This window comes from Atractosteus spatula, chromosome 4, assembly GCF_055471065.1.
Source record: "Atractosteus spatula isolate fAtrSpa1 chromosome 4, fAtrSpa1.hap1, whole genome shotgun sequence".
Lineage (NCBI taxonomy): Eukaryota > Metazoa > Chordata > Actinopteri > Semionotiformes > Lepisosteidae > Atractosteus > Atractosteus spatula.
Genome location: NC_142709.1, coordinates 33,452,545 through 33,472,602, shown reverse-complemented (window position 1 = coordinate 33,472,602; position 20,058 = coordinate 33,452,545). Strand labels below are relative to the sequence as shown.

At 42.9% G+C, this 20,058-nt stretch overlaps 3 protein-coding genes across 3 annotated transcripts in view; 1 reads left to right on the top strand and 2 right to left on the bottom strand.

The window, feature by feature from the left end:
* Positions 1 to 6,680, bottom strand: part of eif5b (eukaryotic translation initiation factor 5B) — a 36,965-nt gene extending 30,285 nt beyond the window's left edge. Inside the window, exon 1 of the mRNA XM_088913352.1 lies at positions 6,551 to 6,680. Coding sequence (XP_088769478.1) covers positions 6,551 to 6,585 — 35 coding nt within the window. The 5' untranslated portion in view covers positions 6,586 to 6,680. The remainder of the gene's footprint in view (positions 1 to 6,550) is intronic.
* Positions 6,681 to 7,965: 1,285 nt separating this feature from the next.
* On the top strand, positions 7,966 to 15,933 carry txndc9 (thioredoxin domain containing 9). The gene is made up of 5 exons (XM_088913115.1): positions 7,966 to 8,064; positions 10,230 to 10,441; positions 11,491 to 11,609; positions 13,603 to 13,857; positions 14,816 to 15,933. Exons 2-5 carry the CDS (start codon positions 10,253 to 10,255, stop codon positions 14,928 to 14,930), a joined length of 678 nt encoding a protein of 225 aa, XP_088769241.1. The 5' UTR covers positions 7,966 to 8,064; positions 10,230 to 10,252; the 3' UTR covers positions 14,931 to 15,933.
* A 1,635-nt stretch (positions 15,934 to 17,568) lies between these two features.
* On the bottom strand, positions 17,569 to 19,866 carry mrpl30 (mitochondrial ribosomal protein L30). Its single transcript, XM_088913894.1, has 5 exons — positions 19,555 to 19,866; positions 19,087 to 19,164; positions 18,713 to 18,859; positions 18,078 to 18,151; positions 17,569 to 17,747 (listed from the first exon to the last, which is right to left on the bottom strand). Exons 1-5 carry the CDS (start codon positions 19,600 to 19,602, stop codon positions 17,615 to 17,617), a joined length of 480 nt encoding a protein of 159 aa, XP_088770020.1. The 5' UTR covers positions 19,603 to 19,866; the 3' UTR covers positions 17,569 to 17,614.
* Between the last annotated feature and the right edge of the window lie 192 nt (positions 19,867 to 20,058).

Below are 20,058 nucleotides of genomic sequence, written 5' to 3'. Positions count from 1 at the left end.
CCAATACTGTAGCGGCTAACACTCAGTTACATAACAGAACACACGCTCACCCTGAACAACTGTTCATTAGTGAAAGAGATTTTTCCAGTTCCTACTAAGAATGACACCCTCTCAGCAGACCTCACTCCTTCAGTCGCCTCTTACGAAGTGCTTAGATTTGCTCCTCTGCTTCATCTGGAGTCCTTCGTCCCTGATCATTATGCACGCCTCCCTTGACTCTTGCATCTGCTCAGGGTTTGTCCAATTTTTGCAATTTCTTAGAAATCTCACAAAAAAAACATTGAGGAAAAAGAGCTAGATCTCTATAAACAGGCAGCCAGATCTTTACTCAAGTAACTCATTAGTTAAGGCACAGTAGGCCTCAGGGCAAATGATGGGGCATTCTCGAAAGGGACATTTGGCAGGAACCCCGGTTTCTTCCAATTGCCACCCCACTTCAGAACAAAGACTCAACACTGAGCAGTAACAGCTTCAGAATCCATTTAGTGTAAATTATTATGGAGACACAAGCCTGAAACACTGATGGTTGTGAAAGAGGCTCAGAGGCTGCACAGGGAAGTCAATGGCAGTGTGTGACTTAGCCAGCAGCTCTGCAATTCCGGAGCTTTAGGAAAAATGCAAGTATACACCATGAATCTGAGAGAAGCATGACCTTTTAACAACAAGCACTTCAGGTTCTCCCACAGCAAGATTATTTCTGAAATGTAATGCCATCTTCCTTGCTGTACAAGAACAGATCAAGTCGACATTCCGTCGTTAAACTACTGGCAAGACTAAAATACGTTGAACACAGTATAAAATCAGATAAGCATGCCAGGCAATTAGAGACTTGTGAGACATAATTAGTGTATCCTGATGGTATTTGGAGATGGAACTACAGCTCACAAAACATAAACTAAAGGGAAGTGAAATTAAAACCGAGAACAACCCAAGAAGACAACCCTTCACCACACCGCCAAATTCAGAAGCAGTAACTTCCAAATCTAGACACGTGAACTCAACAATGTAATAGGATAGCTAACTCAATCGTGCAGTTTTTATAGACTTTTCACCGTAAAAAATAAAAAATAACTTTAACTCAGCCAGTTTTAATGTATTAATGTATTGGAACCTACAGATGGGAAAACGCACAGTAAAGGTGCCAACCACTCTGATGGTGTACTCATAAATTAAACCTGTAAACTCCTACCTGTTGTCCAGCTTTCTGCTGCCCAATATGAATGCAGTAAAATGCAGCTTTACACTTTTCCCAGTAATAAAAGCACTGCCAAAATGCCACCATTAACTTACATTAGAACAGGGCTGTCCAGTCCTGGTCGTGGAGGGCCAGTGTGCCTGCAGGTTTGAAAGGTCTCTTTAATGCAGCAGCTCACACAGAACTGTTTGAAGCGGTCAAATTATTCCAGGTAAATCAGCAACCAACTGTTTTAGCGCCTTAAGAGCCGAGTTTGAACACAAATCTGCAGACACACCTGAATTAGGGTATGGTTCACTCAAAAACAAAATGCAAGTGCAGTTTAGAGAGGAAGCTGAGAAAAAATGTCCCACTTATTTTCAGCTCTGAAGCATTCAGGAAAAGCAGATTGTGGAAAGCTCTTTTTAAATGGGGTCTTATTGTGTTATTGCGTACTGTTGCATCAGAAGTGGAAAAAACCTCAAGCTCAGGGGCAGGGCTGGTACACATTCCAGCACGGAAAGAAACTGCTGACTAAGCACAAATCCTGAGTGATGAAATAGACATCTTCAGAACGTGAAGATGGTTACAAATCAGAGGAGACCACTTGGACCAACTAGTCCATCTGGTAGTTAGCGATCATCTGATCCAAGAATCTCATCCATCCGTTTCTTAAACGATTCCAGGTCATTGGCTTCAACAACATGGCTGCGTAGCTTATGCCAACTCCCACAACTCTTTGTGTATCGGAGTGCCCTGTTCTTGGGTTTCAAAGCCCTTCTGCACAGGTTTCACTCGGGCCCTGTGGTTCGTGTTTCACTGCTCACTCTAAAACAAACTACCGGGTCGATCTGAATCAACCATTCTGAGGATGATACCGAGACAACATCTTTTCGACAGTGTGGTGACCAAAACTGTATGCAGGACTGTAAACGACCCCCATTTACATTTAAGCCTTTGAAAGCGGGACAAAAGACAACAGCAAACTCCGTGGCACAAAGGATTTATTGGTGCTACAGTTTCAAGCAGGGAATTTATTGGCAAGAAAATCTGCATGAACTCCCAAAAAAAACTAAAGTGAATTCACACAGTCTTCAGAAGAAAAAAACATGGAATTTTAAAATGATGCGTCTTTTCAGCTTAAAAAAAAAACAGACAACAGAACTTTGTAACTGAACAAAGGATTGAAAATCCTCAAAGGCAAGCCAACGGATGTCTTCAGAATCAGGAAGGTATGAAACACGGACCACAGGGCACAAGTGGGAACTGTGCAGAAGTCGAAGAATTCCATAACCTTCTCTTCAGAGAGGGTGGCTGAGGTGTAGAACAAGCAAGTGAGCCAGGTGGGGTGCATTAAAGATCCAGTATTATACACCAACATTTTCCCTCTGATATGTACAATAGGTGGCGTAATGTACTGGCTATTTAAAGATGATCGCAGACGATGAGGACTATAGTGAGAAAGCACTTGTGAAATGGCTTGACTTGTGAACACCTGCTACATTGTGCCAAAGCAGTCTTACAGAACCTATTTAGTAGAAAACCACGAGGAAGTGATCTGGTCAAAAGTACTCACTGAAGATAAGGTTTTCAAAAACTCGGACCAGTCTAATGAGACTGGGCTAAAAAAAAGCATCTCCGACTTCAGGCTAGGAGCAGGAGGTACGCGAAACAGCAATACCGGGATCAGTTTTATTGCTGGTAAAGGTTGAGTTTGTTAGCCAAGAGAGAAACCAAAAGCATTCATAGAAACAATGGGCTTGGGGTCTTTAAAGAGAAGAGCGTGTCTTGTTCCAATTCAGTTCCAGCCCTGGCAGCCAAGACTCCCCATCAGCCAGGCCCCGAGCAGAGCTCCTCCTAGGAGGACAGGAATGCTGGCCGGCAGCTCAAAGGCAGCAGCTGGGAACAGGCCAGCTGGCCGGAGTCACACAGGAATGGCTGGGCACCGCAGCAAAGGCGCAGACTTCCTTCAACATACACCTCAGTCTCCGTGAGGCCTGACGCTAACCTGGGATAGCACGCCGGACCCAGTGTCCACGTCATCATACCTACGATTCAGGATGGCAATAAGCCTGAATGCAACTGTGCATCTGCGAGATTTGTAATAACAGATGCCTCCGACCGACCTGAAAAGGAAACTACCTCAATTTGAGAACTGTAACCAGGATTGGGCGATGTCAGGTCATTTTTTTTCCAGCAAATAATTAACGGGCACTTCCTAAACATTGATATCATTATGATGCAGCCCTCTCATGTCCATCTTAGAAACCATTTTCCAGCAAACAAAGCTTTTTTTTCCCCCCTCGCAAAACAAAGAGGTTGAAGGGTGAGGGTTTAACTCCAGCTTAACCCTCAGGCCTCTGGGGCCTGCAGGGTCTCCTGTTTTCTGCAGTGTAAAGGCAACATGGGCATCTGCCTGGGCTGGGAGCTGTCAATGAGCCAGCTGGGCCGACCAGAACAATAGGGACAGATCCCCTTCAGCGAGGACTCACCTGCAGTGTTAGCCTTGAAGACATGGATACCAGATACCATGCTCATGTGTCCCAAGGTGCATCTATTACTCCTGGCTGGCTGCTATATCATCTAATACCAGGTAATACCAAGCATACCCCACTACATGTCTTCTTGAATGCAAAACAACCTTCACTCCAGACCCTAAAGGGAACCCCCCCCCCACCAAGTCTTTCATATGATTCTTATACAGTTTAGGACTGATGAGGATTTCACCTCAGGGAATTTCCTCTAGTCCTGCCTAAAGAAGCTGGAGATTTGCTCACCAACACAAAAGCTCAGAGTTCGAGAAATGCCCTAATGCCACCTCTCTCCAACGTGCACAGCAGAATGAAACACACTTCAGAGAAACCACACAAAGTAAAACTTTTATACAGTCCAATAATCTGAGTTGCGCCATAACTTTGCATGGAGTGTCAGGCTTTACAAAAGCAAGTCAGTCTATTCCACATCCCTACATTTATCTAAGAAAGTTTTAGAATTACACCACACTTCCTTGGTTTGCATGCGTGTCACATTTCTTGCACTGTAAGTACAAGAAATAGCTTTTCAAGATTACTTCCAGATCATCTTCAACTGAGGGCTTGTGATTGAGGTAAGCGATTTCACTGACATTTACGTGTTTTTTGCACAAGACAAAAAAAATAAGAAGCCTCATAAGTGAGTGGTATGGTGGCGCAGAGGTTGGCATCACTGTCTAGCAGCACCAAGGCCTTGAGTTCAATTCCGGACCTGGGGTGTTGTCTGTGTGGAGTCTGAATGTTCTCCTCACGTTCATGTGGGTTTCCTCTGGGTGCTCCGATTTCCTTCCACAATTCACAGACATACTGGTGGGTTTACTGGCTTCTGGGAAAACTGGCCGTGGTGTGAGTGTGTGCTTGTTTGTGTCGGCGTTTGCCCTGCAAAAGGACAGGCATTCCATCCAGGCTGAACCCCGCCTTGGCCCACTGATTGCAAGAAAGTTCCCCTGTGACCCTGGACTGGATAAAGCCGTAAAAAAAGGACGACTGGCTCATAAACTGCTCCTTTTGTATCTCACAGCTATGTGCACCCCTCACGTCAGAGTGGCCGGTGATCACACGCAAGCAGGGTACGCTGGCCCTCCAACCCGAGAACAGTACAGCAGAGCTGCCGACGCACCTCTCCGCCAGCGAGGGCAGGTGACGCGTTCGCACAGCTCGTGTCCACAGCCGTTAACCAGACAATTCTAAACTTAGACTACTCGCCTCTGGAATTGAGGACCTGAAAAAAAAAAACAAATCTCCACACTGTTTGCGGCAGTCAACTGCCTTACGTCACCTGTAACAGTGCTCGCTAAGAGAAAGGATGACAACCTTTATATAGCACCTCTGTGGCACTGCATAATAAAACCAAGCACGTGCATTCACAATAATGCAGTAAAGTCAACTAAAATAAAGCCCAGGAGCTGAACTAAGGGCAGACTTAAAAAGGTTTGAGAAAGTTTTGAAGGCTCTCGGCTCTAGACATAAGGAGGATTGCTCCTGGGCATTGTACACATTCGTACACTTACTGAGTAGGTGTCCAAAACAATTCCTCTATAGGATAAGAATCTCTACTGACTTGCTGTATGTTTGCAAAGGTTTGTGGGAAAGTTCTTGGCCTTTATCCATTCTCCTAGAGAGGGCGGGTGTGGCTGCTAGTCTTATCAGTGGCTGTGAGGGTTAAGATGTGCGAGGGCAGTCACAGTAGAGGACATCTGTCCCCAGACAGCTCTCCAGCATAGCCACCCCACTGGAGTGTTCTACAGACCGTGCCCTGAGGTTGCCACATCCTTCATGTACCAACACCCACAGTGTTGTACCCATTTACAATCATAATGCACATGCTCACATCAAGTCCTTAGCTATACCCTCTGAAAGTATTTCCTTAACCGGTGCAGTTTCCCCTAAACTGGGTGCCGTTACACACCTCAGCATGAGTGACTTATTGATTACAATAATTACTATAACTACAATAAGAATTCCTTGCACTTGTATAGCACTCTTCTTGGCACTCTGCTCAAAGTGCTTTACAGGTAATGGGGACTCCCCTTCACCACCACCAGTGTGCAGCCACACCTGGATGATGTGACAGCAGCCATAGTGCACCAGTACACCCACCACACACTAGCTACCAGTGGGGAGGAGAGCAGAGTAATGAAGCCAGTTCATAGATGGGGATTATTAGGAGGCTAAGATTGGTAAAGCCCAGGGGGAAGTTATTTGAACGGTGCTGGACCATATCATTATGTTCTTTAATCCCAGTCCACTAAATACTTTTCCTAAAAAAACCGGTAGACAACAGCCAGGGAACAATGACTTCCTGAAGGCATGCATGCTCAGCCACTGTGCAGCACTGAATTCCACACCGACTGCCGCTTTATTCGGGCACAATGGACGGTGCCGCCACACAATGGACGCGCTCAGGCGGCCACGCTGGGTGGCTTTGCACAAGAAAGCACAACAACGCACGTGGGCAAGCCACCGAGCCCACGGACGCGCCACCGCCGCTTCACGTATGCCTGCGGATCACATGTTGTAAAGACCGTGACAACAGCATCTGCTATGCGTGGCCGACAGCACTGCTCCGAAACCGCGTCGCTGCCCTCTCATCGGACCGCTAATTAAAGCCCCGCGTATCCGACAAGCCGCAGGAGGGTTCAAAGTTAGCCTAGTTATGTGATTCCCTGCGATGACGTGAGGTAGCGCTGCTGTGCACATCACCAGACGCCCCAGGAGGTAGCTGGAACACGGGCCTAGAGAGAATGGACCCACAGACACGCGTTCCTGCGTGGAACTCTAACGACCCGAGCTGCCCGCGCCGTTACCCGTGCCACACAGTATTCGGAACTACAGTGTCGTTTACCTGTCTTCGCCTTTGTTTTTCTGTTTCTTGCCCATTGTCCCCGCGTGGTAAATCTTCCGTGAAAACTGCGCCTCACCGCTGCCCTGCTCTCAGCCGCTCATATGGTCGCGAGGAACAATCGCGCAGGCGCTCCTCTGGTGCGCGCACGTCGCGGGGTGAGCCTCGCACAGAGATGACATCACACTGACGTATCCGTATGTTATCCTCACTACTGTAATGTTCTTTCTCCGTGTATTATCTTTATTGTTTATTATTGAGTTGGTTTTATTGATTGTGCATTATGGAGAAAGAATAAACTAAACAAAATCTTAAATGTATCCAGTTAAGTATGGGTATTCAGTTAAGGGGGTATCATATACAATTCTTCTCCTATGAGTCCCTTTACCTTATTCACACATTTAACACTACACACAACTCAAACATGATATTGATCTTAACTGATCGTTTTGTAATAGCTCGTTTTAAATAATGTTGCATTTGTTCTGTTACTGGAAAGAAATGGCTACTTTTATTTTTAGAAAAATGATAATGTTATTTGAACTAACACTGTAAAAATGTTCTGATTAGATTCACACATTAATCAACCATTAAAATAATAAAGTTTATTAGATAAATCGGATTATTTTATTTTGTAAATATCATCAATGTAAATTTCAAAGAAATCTTTACCTTTCACGAAATGGCAACAGAAATATTAAATAAGGTCTTCAAAAAAAACTGTGAAAACTTAATTTATATTTTTACTGATTCGTACCCATATCTCCTCTCCCATTCTTTTTGTTGTTACGTTTCGTCTCGGTGTTGTGCTATTTTTTATCACTTAGATTTGTTCTTATAACAAAATTCCGTTTTTCTCACATGCAATCGACTGAATGTTTGTAAACAATAAAGTTTCAAATGGTTTGGCTTGGGGTTGTGTAATAAGACATCATGTTCACACATATACTGTACGTGTTGGTTCGATGTGTTTTCTGGATCAGTACTCACAGAATTAAAGATCAAATTCTTTAATTTTGTGATCAAAGATTAAATTCTTATGAATGCCCTGTTTTGCAAATATTTTTACCATTTACTTTAATTAATGGCAGTTAGGCAGCAGTAGTAGTAACAGAAAACTTGAGAACGTGAAACAAACCGGTGAGCCCGGCGAGAGTCACTTGAATGTACAGACTGGTTTATTTTTTAGTAAACTTTCACGTGTCCTTTGAGAGCTGGAAGGCTGCAAGTACCAGGATGCATAGCGAAATAAAAAGAGTAAAAAGAAAAAGGGAGTAAATTTGTGAACATTAGTTCATAAAGTATTTGCGACCGTTTCAATTAAATCACTTGCAATATATTGATAAAAAATTATCATACATAGTTCTACCCGCGCTCTTTGAATTTTTAATTTATTTGTATTTGATTGACAGGCTCAGCAGCGAGTACTGGGGGTTTCAAAGCAATCCGGGCGATTTGTTATGACGTCAGCCCCGGGCCTCCTGTGGAGATCCAAACAGTCGTTGTGAAGAGCTGAGGTAAGTGGACAACGGGAACAAAAACGGTTGGAGCAAACCTTAAGCTCCCAGAAAAAAGGAAATCGTTTATTGAAAAAAAAACTAAAATGTAAGCGGAGACCTTGGGCTGAGCCGTGTGTGAGGTTTTGGGGGCGGGGTGGCCTTATTTCAGCGAAAAACGGGTCTTTTCGGTGTTTGGAGGCTGAACGGCTCCTGAAGTGCTCTGACCCGGTCAGTGAAGAGAGGGGTGCGGTTGGAGCCCAGGTCATGGATGGAGCCTATAGCCCATTCAGAATGTGTCAGATAGAGCTGGGCTCAAGGAACCACGCCGTTAGAGACCGTACCTTGTCGTGCGACGGCTCCCGTTTAATCGCAGTGCGTCACCTGAAACGTGTAATGGTGTGGATCAAGTGGTCAGTCGCTGGTTACCATGGCTATAGCTTTCCAGGCCAACAATCGTGGGCATCGTTTCACAATAGGTCTGGAAGGTGGTTACTGCTATATTCCGTATTATCTTTAGCGCTGAATATTAAAAACGTGGGACCTTATCGTTATCTTCGTGGTGTTGTAAAACTTTACGTCTTTGCTGGCTGGAGGTATGGTTAATCAAGGGATCTGAGGTGTGGGCCAGCGAGGAAAATAATATTTATTGTTCTTTTACGCCGAGCGGAGCCACACAATTGTGGGCACTTAAACACTAACCGCTTTCGTGTCAATATCTCTCAAAGGATTTTCCCCTGGACATAACACATGGACAGTCCGTAGGTAGAAAACACATAGAAATCATAGAAAGATGAAACGTCGTTTCTGACTTAAGAGTTAGCATATGGCAGCCGAAGGAAACGTTTTTTAAACGACTTTTGAGAACGGATAGAACCGGAGAAGCTCGCTGGAACGCTTCGTAGTCTTGTGAAAATGCGTACTTACTAATATTAAAATATGCATGAAACATCTAACAATAAAGTGGCCTTTCTCCCAAGAGAGGTAGAGGTGGGGGGTATGATATCTGGTAAGACCAGTTCTAGCTAGAGTGATTCAGCCCTTTAAACGAGCGAGCAACCGAAGAATCACTGCTTGTGGAACTTAATTAAAGGAAATTTGATTAATCTGCAAAAAAAAAAAACCCACTTGATTCTGCTGTTATTTTGCTGATTTATTTAAAACCGGCTTCCCTCATGAGTGATTCTGAGCTCCTTCTAGAACGTCCAGGCCACCATTTGTCTGTCCGCTCTGAAATGGCTTTATCCCCTTGCTGTTTCGGTGCCCTGAAGAAGTGTGAAAATGCTCTCTTCCTCACAGTCAACTGACATTTCCTTCTCAATTGGTTGAAAAGTAAAGAACTGTAGGCCTGTGATTGCTTCTTTTTATTGTTAGTATAAGTGCAGGGCTGTCCTGAATATTTTAACAAGGTTATTAAAGAAGGATTGTTTTTAATTTGTTTGTTTAACCAGGCAGGCCAGTTAGGAACAAATTCACTTGTAAAGGGATGAATTGAATTGATTCATACAGCAGGGCAATTAGAGGTTTTATATGGACCAAGCGCCTTGGTCAAGGGTACAAGAGTGGTGTCCTTTCCAGCATTGGAAACAGTATAACCCCCTGGTCCAGAAACCTCACCTCTGCTTCACACTGCTGCCAATTTTACTTGTGACGCAAAGCAGGCTGCAGCAGGACATGCTGATCTTGAGCCCTATCCTGCGGTGGCATCGCTGGTGTGAATCACATTCATAGTCTCTAGAGCAGAAACCTCGCCGATGGGTGTGAGACACATCAGCATGTCCATGGTTGCTGGAAGGCTGCCCCCCTCCTGCTTTATTTCTGTTGCTGGAAACCATAAGGCAAACACTCCTGGGATTCCACAGGAGTCAAAAGTCAAACATCAGACTAAGGGTCCCGATACAGGGCAGGGACAGGCAAATCTCCCCACACTGAAGGCCTGATCTCCTAAAGCTGGTGGAAGAGAATGGTGTTCCTTGTGGGTCAGACTGGTTCAGAGTAAATGGGACTCTTAAACCATTGTACTTTATTATCCTATATGTTTTGGAAGGTGGTGTTAACTTCCACTGGGTTCTGGTTATTGAGGAATTATACCTTGCATAGTTCTGGACAGAGGAGCCCAAGATGGGGGGGGGGCAGGGAACTTCTTCTGCTCTGCTGTGCCATCTGACCGATGTTCTCTTTTCCAGGTTTGTTCTATCTAGCAGGGGTCATGGCGGGCGGTCAGTCAATGGACATCATAACCAAGGTTCTGGAGAACCAGATCATCCAGACGGCTAAGGTTGTGGAGGAGCAGCTGGATGCCGAGCTGGGGAAGCTGGAGAAGATGGATGATGACGAGCTGGAGAAACTGAAGGAGAGGAGGCTGGAGGCGCTGAAGAAGGCCCAGAAGCAGAAGCAGGTGCTGTTCCTGGGAAACCCAACTGGGTCTTTCTGTCCACTACCAAGAGCAAGAGAAACAGTTTATTTCGACCCTAGCAAAAGGCTGTAGTTTTCCTTTACACAGGCTTCCCAACCGTGCTAGACTTGCACCACTTATATACAGCCCTAGCAGATTTTGTTTTAGCGTATTGCCTTTTTAAATGTTGCAAGCAAGCCTTTTAGAATTATTATTACTGCTTAAATCAGTGCTACCATAAGATTGTTGTGGTTTTGTCCTGTGAAGGATCAAGCAAAGTAAGTTTCTGCAGGAATTGGTTGGGCACACAGTTGAGGGAAATAGAAATATTACAATGTGCCTTTCATATGACCGAAAGTATTGAAGTATTGGTTTAATATTAGCATCTTGTACTCATAGTTTCCTGAACTTTTGATTTTGCATAAATTGTTTTTAAACATGATATGTATTATCACTTTCTTCATGCTTTCCATCTAAGCTTAGCTGTTTCTGAACCCAGAAAAGTATCTGCAAAATGTGTTTTGGAAAAGCCACTCAAATCATGGCTGTTTAGCTGAAGTGAGCATTTAAATACAACATGTTCAAAAGAATATGGTTTTGATTTTGACCTTTTAAAGAGTCTAGTTTTCATCATTTCTGATTTTAAACGAATTGAAATTCTGGACAGAACATAATTGCTGCTAAACGTGAGCTCAGTTATTTTTAGAAGAACACAAACAATTTGAACATGTGAAAGCAGTGGCTTTGGAGAGAATAACTTGTACATTTTCAACCATTTTTCAAATATAATTGGAAGATTACCGGCAGCCACTGCACATGTGGGAGACACAAACCCTGGTGCTGTGTGCCGAGCGAGATGTGCACTGGTGTGTAAAAACAGCAGCTGCGATCTGAACAGGAGTGGCCAGTGTGTGACCACCCGTGTAAAGTGATTTGGCACCTCCTGTGCCTTCCTCCCTCCGTGGTTAATGTCCTGTGCTGCTTTCGACTGTACATCACACACAATCTTTATCAGTAGCAGATCCTTGAAAGGAGTCTCGTTTTTCCTTTAGGAGTGGCTCTCTAAGGGACACGGCGAATACAGAGAAATCCCAAGTGAGAGAGATTTCTTCCAAGAAGTAAAAGAAAGCAAGCATGTGGTCTGCCACTTCTACAAAGATACTACCTTCAGGTGGGCAACGTGCAAAGGGAGAATTCAGTGGGTGATAATGGGGTCCATTATTAAAGATGGTAAAGACAGCCATTGTTACAGAGCATTGTTACAGGTTTGTTCTTTTAAACAATTTGGAATCATATAGGCTGACCCAAGACTGCAGATTTTAATTAAAAACCACCTTTAGGTTAGAGCTGTAATGAAATCCTTATTGTGACCTCTGGTTGTGAAATACTTGTTTGGTTGTGATAATAGTCGTTTGTAATATCCCTGTAGATGTAAGTGCTCCTGCCTTGTTGTTGTAAACCCAGTTACCTGCATATAAAATTGCATACATTTGTCAGGAGATGTGTGATGTTATTACTCGGTAGCAAACCTTTAACCATTAAAAAAACTGAGGTACAACACGCCAGCAAATGTCCTGATGAGGCCTTCAGTACGGCAGTCGAGGTGAGTGTGCCCTCCAATAGACTGTAGATCCATCTTGAATCTGAAGTTGTTGCTGAATATTTGCAAAGTATGTGTATTAGAATCAACCTCACAGTGTTTTTTGTAAAAGGCACAGATAGAATACATGTGTAATTCTACATGGGTCCAGTAAGAAGGAACATTTAATAATAATAATTGCTTACACTTATATAGTGCTTTTCTGGACACTCCACTCAAAGTGCTTTACAGGTAATGGGGACTCCCCTCCACCATCACTAATGTGCAGCCCCACCTGGATGATGTGACGGCAGCCATAGTGCGCCAGAACGCTCACCACACATCAGCTATTAGTGGGGAGGAGAGCAGAGTAATGAAGCCAATTCATAGATGGGGATTATTAGGAGGCCATGATTGGTAACGGCCAATGGGAATTTTGGCCAGGACACCGGGGTTACACCCCTACTCTTTTCGAGAAACGCCCTGGGATTTTTAATGACCACAGAGAGTCAGGACCTCGGTTTTACGTCTCATCTGAAGGATGGCGCATGTTTACAGTATAGTGTCCCCATCACTATTTTGGGGCAATAGGACCGCAGGGTAAGCACCTCCTGTTGGCCCCACTAACACCTCTTCCAGCAGCAACCTTAGTTTTTCCCAGGAGGTCTCCCATCTAGGTACTGACCTGCCTCACACTTACTGAGCTTCTGTGGGCTGCCAGTTGTGAGTTGCAGAGTGATATGGCTGCTGGCTCAACATTTGGTGAAGGAATCTTTTAATTAAACACTAGCCTATAAATTTGTAAATGTGACTCCTCTTGATTCTGTTACTTAGCCCCCCTCCTCTTCTGCCAAGTATCGCTCTTGACATCTCTTCTGTTGTCGACCCATTTCTTCTCTGGCCTGCTGAGCCTCTTCCCTAGAGATTATTTTCCACAGCTTATAGTCCAGGCCCTGCTACTGGACTGCTAGTGTCACATTCTCTCACCCTTCCCCCCTGCCACCACGGCCTGCCCACTCCAACTCATCCAGAATTCTGCATTTCACATCATCATGCTGCTGCCTTACTCCAGTTCCTCCACTGGCTTCCTGTTGTCACACATCCATTTCATTGCACTTATTCCCACGAACCACTGTCTCAACCACCCAGCTCCCCTCTTTCCACAGTCTCTTATCACTCCTGCCCACTGCTGCCCTCTCATCTCCTCTTCCTCTTCAACTCCTTAGGTGGAGTGAACTACCCCAGAAATCAGAACTGCCTACAGCCCTGCCTAGTCAGGACTTTCCTGTGATCTCTCAGCCACTCCTTCACTAGCTGCACTTCCAGCATCATTGTTCGTGTCTTATTGTAATTGATTACTGTAAAATTAATCTTTAATTAATGTAAGCCTTGCTCACATGAACTCCCCTCAGTCAGGACATGTGCTAAGTAAATAATTCTTGTATTTTCAGAACTACAAAATTGACCACATTACCATTTACATATCTTAGATTCAGATTGATAGTTTTCACCTGTTCTTTTGCACACAGTGGAAATATTAACTTGAAAGACAATTTATTTGATTGATGTTTTGTCTTTGTAACAGATGTAAAATTTTGGACAAGCACTTGTCTTTACTGGCCAAGAAGCACTTGGAGACAAAGTTCATTAAGTTAAATGTGGAGAAGGCCCCTTTCCTCACTGAAAGACTGCACATCAAAGTGATTCCAACACTGGCGCTCGTGAAGGATGGGAAAACCAAGGATTACATTGTCGGCTTTGCTGATCTAGGCAACACGGATGAATTTACAACAGAGACGCTAGAATGGCGCCTGGGGTGCTCAGAGGTCATTAACTACAGGTAATATTATAATTTAATGAACAACTTCATTATAATTGACATAATTTATATTCTATAATGCATACTGTTTACATGATTTATATGCACAAAGGCAGTGATATTCATTCCTGGTCCTGGAGGGCAAGCAGGTTTTATAGGTATCTTGTAATTCTCAAGAAGTAAAGACCTGGAAACAGTGGTAATAGAGACCATTTAAGAGAACACCTGATTAAGATTTGTGACACCAGGACCAGGAGAGAATATCTGTGCACAAAAGGTTAGAGGCAAAATCAGCATCTCCCTCTGGTAACGCATGACATTTTAATTAAAAAAAAATCTTCTATTTAATTTGGTAGCCAATACAGTTGCCATCTTACTCAGCTTGACATTTCTAATATATGTGCATAAAATGTTGTCACAGAACAAATAATCTCAGGTTCAGGGACAAACTAGGTTCAGTCAAGAACAAATATTTGATCCAAGTATATAAAGTCCTAAAGGGTATAGATGGGGTCGGCCTAGGGCAGGAGTGGGACATCTTTAGAAGAATGTGTTGAATTTGTCTGAAAACCAATGGTCAGCTGGTCTCCCAAACACTATTGGCATTGTACTCCTGAACAGAACAGGCTAGTTTCAAACATCCACCTGGTGACTGAACTTCAAATAGCCAGTGATCATCAAAATTAGACACCAGCTCGAAAAAAAGGTAATTACTGGAGACAAATTTATATCTGTATAAATGTATAAATCTACTGTGAATCACAAGATGGTTATTTCTTGATTTTTCTCTTATATTTGGTGGCAGGGTTGGGTGCAATATAGCTCTACAGTCAGTCTAGATGTAGGAAACGTTTAGCTCTCTCTTTCCCTGACGGACATTTCAGAGTGAACTGAAATGTGTCCTCACGCTTCTTGCTGTTATGGGAGGTTTAATGTGCTTCTGAAGGAGAATGGTACTGGAATCTGCTTTGTCTTTCAGTGGGGATTTGGTGGAGCCACTGATGCAGGGACAGAAGCCTGGGTCAAAGGTCACTAAGCTGGACAAGAAGACGATCCGGGGGAAAGGCTACGACTCGGGTTCTGACGACGACTAGAGTACAGCTTCCTCGCCTCCTCATTTGATCTCATTTGTTCTGAATTAACTGACTAAAGCTTTATTGCCCCTAATGTAATTCATCTTCTATATCAAAGTCTATAAACATATACAACAGGATTACAGTGCAACAACAGCACAGTACCAGACTACACAACAACATTCAGCAACATCTCTCAATCAGAACTCTTCCAGGACCAATAGAAAAAAAACATACAATTATCTTAAGGGTCTAAACACAGTAATAAGATCCCTAACAGCAAACACTTTTTTCATTCGTCAACAACTGAATGCTTTTAGGTATAAAGGATGTAGATGCTCTCTTAGTGTTTTGTACAGGAAATCTGGTACCTCCTCCAGAAGAGGGTAGGAGAGTATATTCTAAAAAGAGCGGATGAGGGGGGTCATCTAAGATTTTATGTGCAAGATTAATATGTTGCTCTGTTAGATGTTATTATAAAGATGCACTGGTAACACTTATTTATGTTCTGCAAATACTAAATACCTCCCCAGCTCTGCAATTCACATTCTATTTTCTAGTTGAGAAATTTCTAGGGCAATAATGACCAGGTAGTAATGTGTTGGCATCTTAGAAAACTGATTGATTTTCTGTGTGAAACTTACTTTTTTTAGTCTCATCTGCCATGACATATGCTTAGAGTGAGCCCTAAAAATGTTATTTTTCCCAATATTGCAAGTGTAAGGTACTGTTGAGAACATTTTCTTCCATTCGTATGAGATAGAATCATGTTAGTAATGTGGAGACAAGTTGGTGTTATAGTTAGATAAAAATCCATCTTTAAAAGCCATTATATCCAGTTTCTCTTTTTGCTCAAGTGGTAAACCCCTGCTCCAGTCACATCTGTCCACAAATTCAGCCCTGCCTTCCAGGCAGATGCAAATTATTGATCTCTTGAAGGCATAGACATAATTATGTTTTGTAGCCTGTCTGCCTGGCTGTTGGAATTGTGGGTGAATAAAATGGAATATGTGTAGTCCTGCAATCAGGTTGATTGTGTGTATATTTAAAACCAAACTAGAACAGCAGTAACGATTCTTACCTGTGAATAAAACAAATGAATGGCGGGATCAATCACATGGTGACCTCAAAATGAACAGCCTGTAGACTCATCACTGAGGTGGTTGTGCAAAATCCATTTCCTAAACTGATTAAGTACTTAACTCACAAGATTCAGGTGTTCCTGCTCTTCGTAGTTACTTGCTCATTACACAATTAAACCTTAAGAAAGGGGAGATGTAAATTGAACTGTACAAAAACAAATTTAAAGCCTTTGCTTCTCATTGAGCCTTATTTTCTGTGGTACAGGAAATGGGAATTAACTTTTGATTTGTGTTACACTAATTGATTTTTTAAATTATTTTGAAGGTTTTTATTAGCTTTTTAATTATGACTGGATCAGATTATTCTTTTGTACTCCAAACTAGGATGCTTGATAGGAATAAACTGCAAAACAACATGTGGAACCGAGCATGAACTCTGGGGCTGGTTATTAGAAACAAGTGCGTGCCGGGGATGCCACCAGCACTGTGGAACGTAGCTGTGCTCTGCCAGTGTGGACTGTGATGCAGGCTTGAGAGTTTTCTATAAATGTGTTCCAACTTAATAAAAATGAGTTTCTGTCAGCAAGCTCTTATTTCTTCTGGGACTAGAAGCTGTCGCTTGATTAGCACTGTTGTCAGTGCTTTTATTTGCAGCCCAGGCAAGACAACGGGGCTAAGAGGAGAGGGAGGACCCTAGGGATAATAATTGTAAAATTAAATTAATTTTCACAACAGGTCTTAAGTGTTGCATTTAAACCAATCTCAACACGACATCTTACATTTGAAAAGGATGTTTTGAGAGGAACTAATCCCCCAACCAAACGAATGGAGAATTCTAAACTCAACTTGGGAAGATGAAAACCCAGCACCTGTACTGCATATGAAAACACCTTACATCTCAGTGCATTTTGCTTCAAACTTCACGTTTGTTACTTGTCTTCAACGCAGAAGTCTTGAGGTGACTTTGAAACACGTCAGCAGTCACAGAGGCCGTCGCCCACTGTGCGGTACCTGGTAGTCGGCAGAGTAAAGAGGCCTGAATGCTCACATCTGATGCTAAGAGCTGGACTGGATTAATGCTAATGCACCAGAATACCTCCTCCAGTCCACTGTCTGGCCCTTGTTCCTCCTAGGTCACATAGATCTGGTTCATCAGGCCAGCTGCCAATGTCATCACTGGGGGGCCTCAAGTCCCAGGCCCCACTTTTCTCTGTGCTGCCCCCAGTAGTGAAATAACCTGACCGCTAGTCAGAACCACAGACTCACTTGCCATCCTCTGGAAGAAACTAAAAGCCTATCTCTTCAGGACATATCTGACCCCAGAGCCACGTTACTGACCCTTACTGATGGTATTCTAATGTTACTACTTACTGACTGATGAACAGCACTGACACTCTAGCATTATTCAAAATCCCAACAATCAACATTGTGCTTACTGTTTTATGTGGTTTTGTTGTTGTTTTATACTCCAATTTTCTGCTCCCTTTGCATCTTGACCTGAAACAATTGCTCACTTCTTTCAATAATAGCATATGCCAGATAGGATAAGTGTTCAAACAGTTCCTTACAGCTCAGTAGGTTTCAATGTTTTATTATACAAAATATTCAAGAATTTGGAGTGGGCTACGATTCAATGGCTTTTTGTTCCAAAGGCTTCAGACAACGTCTTACAACAAGCTCCCCAGTGCTCTTAAGACACGTGTCTGCCAGCTCCTCTTCAGTTGGGAGTCCATGTGGAAGCTTCAAGGGCTGGATCCTGTGAAAAAACATTTAATTTAAAAAATCCATTTTCAGTGTCCTGACAAGTCTACCATCCCCTTTCATACAACAATGATTTCTTACTGGAGATCTAAGGGATTCTAATGAAAGAGTGTTGATATGTGTAGAATAACACAAAGGCAGCCAGGCTCCCCTAAAAAGGAGAGGTAAGCAGCCAGAGACTTCCTGGGGTTAATATTAATATATAAAAATACATTTTTAATGTAAGAAGTATTTAAAAGAGTTATTTTCAAGTCTATGCTCATGAAAACAAACTTGGCTATGAATCTCCTCTGCACATTAATTTATACAAATTGTCAGTACCAACCTCAGAAGGTGCTTTACGATTTTCAGTTTTGCGTTGACAGAAGGGATGTTTTTGTGCACACGGGGCTGATTAGCCTGAAAATAAAACGCATGGACACAGAGTGGGTAACTATAATCTCTTTCACCTGTGGTTTGCTGCACTGATGTCATGTTCAAATCAGTTTGCTGCATGTTGAAAGCATTCATGTCTTCAAATTTTCACCATTTTTGGGAAGAAAACCCAAAAGTAAAGTTTCATTAGCTCAATTAAAGGATTTACATAAGTAGTAAAAAGTGTTTAAATAAGTAGAGCTTGGAAGCTGAATTTAGAAGGCTCCACTTTATAGATCAAAAACACTGAGTTTAGTCTTTACCATACAGGTTTGTAGATATATATCACAATCTAAGGAAATCTCTGAGATGCTCATCAGTCTGGAAAGGGTTACAAAACCATTTCTACAGAATTGGGGCTCCACCAGTCCATTATCAGACAGATCCTACAGAAGATTCACAAACCTTTTCTCAGCACAGTACCATCCATTTTCAAAACGAATATGAATGCAAATACAAGTCCTGTCTGGGTGAATATGATCAAAGGGATCGGTCTGATCTTCAGACATGGAAGAATAATCGCATTGACTCATGGGCCAAAGTTACCTTTCCTAACCCCAAATCATGCACAATCTTCTTCTCCCAGTAGGGGCGCCGCATGGTGCTTTTAATCCTGGTGACGAGGTGCAGCTTGTGCGGCTGAGCGGGGTCACCCCCATATTTCTCGTGCTCTTTGGCTCGTTCTTCAAACACCTGCGAAGACACGACGACCAGCCTTTCGTCACAACACCCTCTAGCAACGCTCACACCTGTCCAGCTGAAACACTAGTCGGGCTCCAGACCTGAACTGCCGTTACTGGCGCTCCTCCACGCACCTGGACGTGAATTTGGTAAATACGTTTTACCAAAACGAGCAGTCTTACACAGTTACGATAACGACATTCATTAGTTGGATCAGTGCAATACGGCTGCGACCTTACCTCCGGAGGAATCCGCGATTTGGTGAATTTGTAGCGACATACCGCGTTCCACGGAAAAGGCAACGCTCTTGTTAAATCCTGGGGGGGGGGGGAAAGTACATTTAAACATCTTTCAAGCCAATCTGAAAATAAAAAAAATTAAAAAGCAAATACGCATCTCGTTTGGGTGTGTGCGCTACATTTAAACCGAAAGGATTTCTTCTGCATTGAACTAATGCATCATTCACAAGTGGTGCGGAGGAGCCAGTTTCACACCATACCTTTACAGAGATATTTTATACCTTTTTCTGTCAGTGTTTTAGTCCTACAAGACTGATATTTACGTTTACATACCATAATGACTTTATGAATGTTTTAATGTTAGATTATCACGTGTTTTAATGACCGCTAAAGCGTACACGTTTATGTAAAAGGGGATAAACGTAGCAGTTAATTATGAGCTTTCGAGTATGTAAATTTTACTCTTACCTTCCACCCAGCTGAAGGTTTCTGAAATGCCCTACAGAGCCCAGCCATCCTGCACGAGTAGTCAAAATGCCTTTACAGTAGGTGATGTCTCTCAGTGCGGCTATGAAGGTTATAGCAAAAATGCTCCTCGAAATCCCATAAACCAGACCAGCAACGGGGAAATTAAAAAACAGCCGCGTTAACTGTACCTTTCTCCACAGCCAAAAAGCAAAACATTTCCAAATAGTTATTCCAGTTAAATAAAAAAGCTATGGATATAGACCTGTCAATACTGTAACAAACCATACAGCAGGAAGGAGCTCTATGTTCCGAAAGCTATTTGCACCGGTCTTCGCCACGCTCCCCTCCCTTGAGGTAAAAAGGTTCCTACCTCAAACTTTATGAGTGCAAAAACAAATGGAAAAAATGGGAAAAGAAAAGAAAAATAATATCAAAACATTTATTTATATTATATTTATATGTAAAATATTTCTATTTAGAATCTTGTGATTTACAAAAATAATC

Bases quoted from the DNA above. Each gene is read 5' to 3' on its own strand.
- txndc9 (XM_088913115.1), top strand. From the start codon at position 10,253: ATGGCGGGCGGTCAGTCAATGGACATCATAACCAAGGTTCTGGAGAAC. The intron at 11,610-13,602 runs GTGGGCAACGTG...TCTTTGTAACAG, and splicing joins TACAAAGATACTACCTTCAG to ATGTAAAATTTTGGACAAGC. The intron at 13,858-14,815 runs GTAATATTATAA...TTTGTCTTTCAG, and splicing joins TCAGAGGTCATTAACTACAG to TGGGGATTTGGTGGAGCCAC.
- mrpl30 (XM_088913894.1), bottom strand. From the start codon at position 19,602: ATGGCTGGGCTCTGTAGGGCATTTCAGAAACCTTCAGCTGGGTGGAAG. The intron at 19,165-19,554 runs GTAAGAGTAAAA...CCCCCCCCCCAG, and splicing joins AACCTTCAGCTGGGTGGAAG to GATTTAACAAGAGCGTTGCC. The intron at 17,748-18,077 runs GTTGGTACTGAC...GTTTTTTCACAG, and splicing joins ATCGTAAAGCACCTTCTGAG to GATCCAGCCCTTGAAGCTTC.